The sequence below is a fragment of the Echinops telfairi genome, unplaced genomic scaffold, assembly GCF_000313985.2.
Source record: "Echinops telfairi isolate 266 unplaced genomic scaffold, ASM31398v2 ScPeMD7_2291;HRSCAF=2852, whole genome shotgun sequence".
Taxonomy (NCBI): domain Eukaryota; kingdom Metazoa; phylum Chordata; class Mammalia; order Afrosoricida; family Tenrecidae; genus Echinops; species Echinops telfairi.
In genome coordinates, this window is record NW_022106189.1 from 35,665,441 (window position 1) to 35,673,781 (window position 8,341).

The 8,341-nt window shown below is 41.8% G+C and overlaps 1 protein-coding gene across 1 annotated transcript in view; it reads left to right on the forward strand.

The window, feature by feature from the left end:
* HYDIN (HYDIN axonemal central pair apparatus protein) overlaps positions 1–8,341 on the forward strand; it is a 402,419-nt gene that overhangs the window by 157,701 nt on the left and 236,377 nt on the right. Inside the window, exon 12 of the mRNA XM_045293924.1 lies at positions 5,947–6,065. Coding sequence (XP_045149859.1) covers positions 5,947–6,065 — 119 coding nt within the window. The remainder of the gene's footprint in view (positions 1–5,946; positions 6,066–8,341) is intronic.

Sequence of the window (8,341 nt, forward strand, 5' to 3'; positions counted from 1 at the left end):
GTTATGAATCAGGTAAGGCTTTACAGAGATCATCAGTTTTCATGCACATTTTGCCTCAACTTCTACGTTGCAATCCCCTCGCTCTCCCATCATGCATTCCACTTCCTCCAGGTGTTTTCTGTCTCCATTCTCCCTTCGTTCTTAGCCCGCTGACCTTTGTTCTTAGGTAAATGCTGCACACTTGATCTTGAATGGTTGGCTCTTCTAGCATGGGAGTGAGTTCAGTTCAACAGCAAGCCAAGCTAAGGGCTAAGTCGTAGGTACCACCAGTCTCTTCTTTCATTTAGCCAGGTAGCTATCTTCCAAATTTCTTGGCATAGGTGAGAGGATACTTACAGTTCTTCCTCAGCTTGTTGAAACATTTCAATTGATAATCTGTCGATTCCTGGAGCCTTGTTTTCACTGGTGCCTTCAGTGTAGCTTGGACATCTTCCTTCAGTATCATTGGTTCTTGATCAAATGCTACCTCTTGAAATGGTTGAATATTGACTAGTTCTTTTTGATACAGTGACTCTTTGGAATGGGTATCTTCTCTTGATGCTTCCTCAGTCACTCAATGTTTTGTCCATATAAATTTTTTTAGTTTTATTGGCATATTATCCACATAGCATACGATTCCATAGTTCAATCATATCCAGAAGAATTTTGCCATCATTACCACAATCAATTTTAGAACATTTTCTTTCTTCTTTTTTTTTCATGGTTAAATCCCTTTAAGAGGAGTTGTATAATCACAATCAGTTCTACTGTACCCCCTGTCCCCAGGCAACATTTCATTGTTTTATATATAAGGTCAACCTAAGTTGGAGCCAATTCAGTGTGCCTAATAACAGCATACTATTAAGAGTAATACTTCAATGAAAATTCTTGAATATATGTCCAGGTACCTGCTGCTAGGTTTTTCTAAGATAGATTCCTAAAAGGGAATTGCTGGAGGGTACTAGATTTGCATATTCAGGTGTCCTAGATCAACCTTCTACAAAGGAATTCTGCCAACTTACTTTCCCACCACTGGTGCTCCATAACATGGCCAGCCCTTTAATATTAACCAGCGGTTCCACTTCTGCCCTTCTGGTAGGTGTGGAATGGCCTCCTCTTGTTGTTTTGATATATGGTTATAGTGCATCCGGTCTGAGTTATTGATTATGGCTCCGGAGCCCTTTTGTTCTTCCTGTTATAATAGCACATTTTCTTAATTACTGTCATTTTATACTTTCAATATCTCAAACAGCAAGTCCCTCCACTTTATTCTTCTTTGGGGATATCTTGGTTATTCATAGTCCTTTTATTTTACATTAGAATCAATACATCAAATTCTACTTCTTGATATTCTGTTTAGCATTGATATGGATCAATTGGGGGGAAAGTTGGCATTTTTTAAATTAATTTTTTATGGCACATAATTCAAATATCACACAATTCAATAGTTCAATCATATTAATGATTGTGCAACTAAAATGATTGTGCAATTAAAAGTTGATTTATTTTATATCAAGTCTTCTTATTCAAGATCATATTCTACCTCTCCACTAATTTTGATCTTGACTAATTTATTATATATATATATATATTTTTTATTAAATACTTTTATTGGGGACTCTTACATCTCCCATCACAATCCATATATTCATCCATTGTGTCAACCACATTTGTATATATGCTGCCATCATCATTTTCAAAGCATTTTCTTTCTACTTGAGTCCTTGGTATCAGCACCTCATTTTTCCCCTCCCTCCCCTGCCTGCCCTCCCTCATGAACCCTTGATAACTTATACATTATTATTTTCATATCTTCCATCATCCTCTGTCGCTCCTTCATTCACTTTTCTGTTGTTCATCCCCCTGGGAGGGGGTTATATGTTGATCCTTGTGATTGATTCCACCTCTCTTCCCCCACCTTCCCCTTATACTCTTGGTATCTCTATTCTCCTTGTTGGTCCAGAGGGGTTTATGTATCCTGGATTCCCTGTGTTTCGGGTTCTTATCTGTAGCAGTGTTCGTGTTCTGGTCTAATCCAATTTGTAAGGTAGAATTGAAGTCATGATAGTGGGGGGAAGGAAGCATTAAAGAACTAGAGGAAAGTTGTATATTTCATCAGTGCTATACTGCACCCTGACTGACTCGTCTCTTCATTCTGACTCTTCTCTGAGTGGATGTCCACAATTGTCTACAGATAGGTTTTGGGTCTCTACTCCATGCCCCCACCCCTATTCACATTGGGTATTATTTTGTTCTGGGTCTTTGATGCCTGATACCTGATCCTATCAAGACCTCATGATCACACAGACTGGTATGCTTCTTCCATGTGGGCTTTGTTGCTTTTCAGCTAGATGGCCGCTTGTTTATCTTCAAGCCTTTAAGACCCCAGACGCTATATCTTTTGATAGCCAGGCACCATACTAATTTATGTCAATAAAGTTTTACAATTTCCTCCTGGAAATACTTAAGTATATATATATTTTAAACATTTTATTAGGGACTCATACAACTGTTATCGCAATCCATACACACATCAATTGTGGCCTACTAATGGGCTTTGGGTATATTTTGTTAGATTTATTTATAGGTACTTTATATATTTGTTTCCATTGTAAGTAATATCTTGGAAATTCCATTTTCTGCTCATTGCCGACCATGGAAATGCAGTTAGCTTTTTCATATTGATTTGCCCACCATCTATCGTTAGTCATTTTAAAATTGTAGCTCTTTTTGGATAGCTTCAATTCTTGTTGTTAGCTGCCCTTGAGTCTCTTCCAACTCCTGGCAAGCTCATGTGTACCGAATAGAACCACTCTATAGGGTTGTCAAGGTTGTAATGTTTCCGAAGCTGGTTGTCAGGCTCACTTCCAAGGATCCACTGCTTAGCCAATTGCATCACCCAGGGTCTCCTGCTTTCTAGGTAGACAGCCCTAAAATTTATTAATAACGAGAGTATTTTCTTCCTACTTTTAAAAAATGTTCATTTTCCTTTCTTACTACATAGGATAGGAGCTGAAGCAGAATGTTGGACTTCCAGGAGATCTTAGGTGGCGAGTTTTGTAAAAGCCCATGGCCTGCACTTTTTGAAATTTAATGCAATAGAATCTGCTGCTTGCTGGGATTTCAGCTCCACTGAAGGGGTCATCCCTCTGATTCTCATAGGTGAAGCCAGGATGACTGTAACCATGGGTGAAAAATTGCCCTATCTTTAGAAATATTTTTCTATCTAAAAGGAATCTGCACTTAGAGCCTACTGTTGCCTCCAAGCTTCTATACCTTGCTACCTTTTGCCTACAAGGTAAACCCCTGCTTACAAAATCCTGTGGGGGAAAAAGTAGCATTTGTAATTTGACCATAAAACCCAGACTAATTTTTGTAAATGCAAGGTTAGATATTACTTTGCACTCCCACTCTCTCTTGGTTGGGAGGGGGAGTGGCTAGCTACAAATAAGACACACGCCTTTGAAGTAATTAAGAATTCCCGAAGGCACATCGGCTCATTGCTTATTACAACACATCTCCACTTTTTTTAAAGGAAGGCAGTCAAGGTGACAGATGGGAAAATCTTTTGGTCTGACAGTTATAAATAGTCCTGCAGTCCATTCCATCGTGTGTTTATAAGTCTCTCTCTTAGCTATTTGGAAAGTTGGATTCTTATCAAAATACTTTTCTCTTACCAAGGAGTGCAAACTATTGGCCACAGAGTAGAGCTCTAATATAATGGATGCAAATAGTGAGCTTTGGGATCCAAGAAAGTTCTAGAAACTTCTGTTCTAGTGTGTTGTCATCACCTACCTTTGCTCTTTAGAGGAACCTCGATCTGATGGAGAGAATAACTGTGAACAGCAGTGCCCCGGCCACTGCTAGGATGGCTTTCATTATCATTAATACTCCCATACTGATTGTTCATCATGTTGCCAGGCACCAGAGGGGACACAGAGACGGGTGCTCCTGTCTTCAAAAGGATAGTCATGGGTAGAAACCACTAAAGACCCCAAAGTTAAATAGCAGCAGAAGACAGTAGAATATAAAATATCACATTATAATGATGATGTAACACATTAGAGCCATCACTTGGATGTCCAAAGCGCATTTGCTCCAATACTGACCGTTACCTAACAAAGCATCCAATGTGTTGAAATATTACATACAGAAGAAATATAGTCATTTTCCTTTAAGGCCTTGAAATGTAAATGGTGGACATTCAAGAAAAACTTATCAAATTACCATGTATTTTCAAATGTGGTAACCACTGATAAGGAGGAGAGAGAGATAAGAATCCTTAAATACTATTCATATGTGTGTAGATTACTGCAACCTTACTGGAAAGCACTGTCTATAGCTACCACAATGTTGATATGTACCCTTTTGATGTGCCAATTCTATTAACAATGATAATGAACTGGGTAATTTGGATCAGCCTCCTCTCTAGGAATAACCAGAAAAGCTAGACAAAATGTTGTTTCAATGTCCGGTCAGTGACGAATTACGGGACCTAGTAGAAAGAAAGCAAGACACTTGCTTTTGCTGACCACTTAGTGGTACTGTCTTTGTAATGGAACCTGAAAAGTAAGTAGGACTAAAGAATAAAACATTGGAATTGATGAGATGCCCCAGGAGAAAGGGTCTTAGTAAGCCCCAGGTCACAGCCCATGAAACAAGGACTGGAAATAGACCAGCCCTTATAACAGTGGTTCTCACCCTTCTTAATGCCGCGACCCTTTAATACAATTCCTCATGTTATGGTGACCCCCCAACCATAACATTATTTTTGTTGCTACTTCATCACTGTCATTTTGCTCCTTTTATGAATTGGGCGACCCTGTGAATGGGTCGTTCGACTCCCAAAGGGGTCACAACTCACAGGTTGAGAACCGCTGCCTTATAAGGACTGAAGGAACTCTGGTGGCAGGCGTAGTGGTTCTGAGTTGGGCTGCAGTCCACACGGTCAGCAGTTTGAAACCACCAGCCCCTCTACAGGAGAAAGATGGGGCTTTCTACTCCTGTTCACAATTCCAGTCTCAGAAACTGGCCAGGGGCAGTTCTATCCTGTTCTATAGGGTCACTATATGTTGTCATTCACTCCCTGGCAATGATTTTGAGTGTGGGTATACGGACTGAAGCTTGGCTTTGATTTGTTTTTTAATCACGGATTAGATTAGGCCAGTGTTTCTCCACCAGGGTTCCAGGAAAGAATTAGGTAGTGATAAAGAAAAGATGTTCCAGATGCATTATTAGGTAGGGAAAAGAAAAAAGTTAAAAAATTACATATAGCATCTGCTCTAATTTACATTAATATCCAGGCATTACAAAACACACAAGAGGCAGGCATCAAATGTTAACAGTGATTTATCTTTGGGTGATAGAATTATGAGATCATTTTTCATGTTCTTTGTCATTTCTTTATGATGTTCATGTATTACTAGAGAACGATGTTTCCATGTAAGAAAAGACAACACAATCAGTCCTGCAAAGGGTATGTGCTCCTTGTTGCTGCTCGGTCCGCTGCGAATGTGGTTTAATGGGTACTGTGGAGGGGACTCCTTTACTTCCTTATGGTGGAAAATCTGAGTCAGGCTCCTGGACATAGTTCTCCAACACCTGGGATCGTCTTCCATCTTGGGAGGATCAAGGTGAACAATGCCCTTGGAGATGTGGCAGCATGGCAACTCTCATCATATAGACTCATAAACCAATGACTGTCCTCTGCTTGAGAAAGTGCTTCCTTATAGGAAATTTCAGAATAATGTTAAGAATTGGGTTCAGAAAAAGCTTACTTTTTGTGTGTGTGCCCTACTAAATTACTCCCACGTCCTAAAAGTACACCAACTCTTCCACATGGATGAAATTGTCGTTCCCTCAGTGGGTGGGGGGGGGGGAATGGTACCACAGTCTTGATCCTGTTCATCAGAAACAGGTTGTGGTGCAGCACTGTTTGGGGTAACACATTTTGGGATTGTTTTACAGGCCGAGAGATCCGCCTGCCTCTCCGAATCAAAGGGGAAGGGATGGGACCCCAGATTCATTTCAACTTTGAATTGCTGGATATCGGGAAAGTTTTCATTGGATCCGTACATTGCTATGAGGTAAGCAGCTGCACGGCAAACTGAGACTTTAAACACTGCGCTGGTTTTGGTTTTGTGCTTGTCTTCGTTGTGGAGAAAAATCTGTATCCACCCCTTTGTCCTTCCTCATATTACCTGACGTTTTTATTCAGCCCCTGAAATGCTCCGACTCTTCTCTCTCCTGGCCTCCTTGGGGAGCAAGCTTTCCCATCCTCTGCAGCCTCCTCTAATTTGACTAAGCGCTAAAATAGATCACAGCCATCATTTAATTGGTCTTATCTTCATCATATTGCATGTTGCAAAGGGGAGAACCATAAATACATCTCCCCATCTGTTTCATGCTTGTTCACTGACAACAAATCCTGAAGATCAGAGGATAGAGAGCCGTTTACATTTTCCAGAATGTCCTAATGGGGAGGGTTATCTTCACACTTCAGAACTTGCTCTGAACGTGCGAGTCTCCGGTCTACATTTTTTACAAGCCGGGCGTTATGTTTTCTAGAAGAGACCTCCCTGTTCTGCCTTTCCAAGAAAGTAGCAAACGGTCCTTTTATGTGATAGACCCATGGGCTCTTGGGGATTAACGTTAGCTCAGTGTCACCTCAGTAATGAATGTGTATCTAGGCCACTTGTTTATACGCTATCAATCTATACTCTGTGAGCGTTCATTTTAGAAATGTGCCTGACGTGAGTATGTTTGCCGTCTTATCACGGCAAGAATAGAAGCTGGAGAGATTTTTCTCGGAGAGGGGGGGACTGAAGGTGGCTTGCATCACTTTCATCCCCGTCCTGTTGGTGGCCCCTCTTTGCAAAGGAGGCTGGGAAATGAGCTCTGAGAACAGCAAACTCAACCCTGCCATGGGCACTAAGGCACTTTGGGAGGTGGCACGGTTTGTTCATGTTGTGAGCACTGGGTCACCGGGGTCTGGATGCTCCTCTGGAAGTGAAGGCCCTTTGCTGGCCTTTTAGTCCTTTGGGTTCACAGCATCCCGCTCTCTTCACATGGGGCACCCTCCAGCCTGCAGCCACCCCTGCCCTCAGCCACGTTCTAACTCGCTGCCCACAGACTCATTCACCGCCATGCTCACTGGGATGACAGCCTGAATGCATGTTAATCAAGGAGATTACTCTCATGATGGCCCTGTCATGAAGAACTCAGTCACGTAACCATCACCGTCTAAAAAGTACGCCGCTGCTGTGCTGCATTGCCTTTTATTTCATTTTGAGAGAAGGAAAGTACACGGTCTTTTATTAAACTTATATTCTGTCTGTAACTTACCCAGTGAGACTGTCCCTTCTGCCTTACAGACGGCACCTTATGGGCGGCACACCAGAAAAGGCCCCCTTCACTCCGATCCGGAACGCATAGGGTTTTCCAGAGGGTCACCACGATGTCCTACACATTTAACAGGCGCCTACTCTCGGCCACCATGCCTCACTCTGCCGGGTTTTAAAGTAAAGGAAACCTGGGCAGCCATCTAAGTGTGAAATGAGGTGATGTGTCTGCCCCGCTGGGCAGTGTAAGAGCAGAGAAGGCAGGGTAAGGTGCTTCGCTTAGGGCTTTTTTGCACTCTCTGCGTATTTAATGCTGATGCCTCATTGCATCTCTCTTTCAATTTATTACATTACCTCCTCGAGACAAATTTGAGTAACTAGCTATTGCCCTTAGTCATTGCTGAGCTTAGCAGATACATAAAGAATAAGCCATAACCCTCACGAGTATACACCACTCCCCAGTGTAATTAAGAAGGAAAACAAATGAGAAGTAAAGTTCTATTATAACTATTCTCCCCTCCAAGGAGGTGGGCTGCAAGGGGAAGGGTATCAGCACTCATCCAAAGGCTCTCAAATCCTTCCCCAAACAATTTGCTGGAGTCTGTATACATAACCGAGGAGCCCTGGCATTACAGACGGCCGCTGGTGTTGCAGACGGTGTAGGCACTCGGCCACTAACTGAAAGGTGGGCTTTTTGAGCCCATCAGCCACTTTCTGGGAGAAAGTTGTAGTGTTTTACCTCCATAAAGATTGCAACTTTGGAAACCCTCTGGGAAATTTTTCTTTTGTCCTATTTTAGGGCGGCGTTGAGTCAGAATCCACTTGAAAGAAATGGGTTTGTTTGGAGAGGGTATAAATAAGCAGGCGCTCCTTTGTTGGGGGAGAAGAATCACAGGCACATTTTTTAAAATGAAGGAACTGACACCTTATAAAAAATTGAAAATCTGGGTAAACTTGTTAACCCAAAGGAAGACAATCTGTATATCTTCTCAGAAAGGAGAATAGAGTCTTGAATTGCCCCT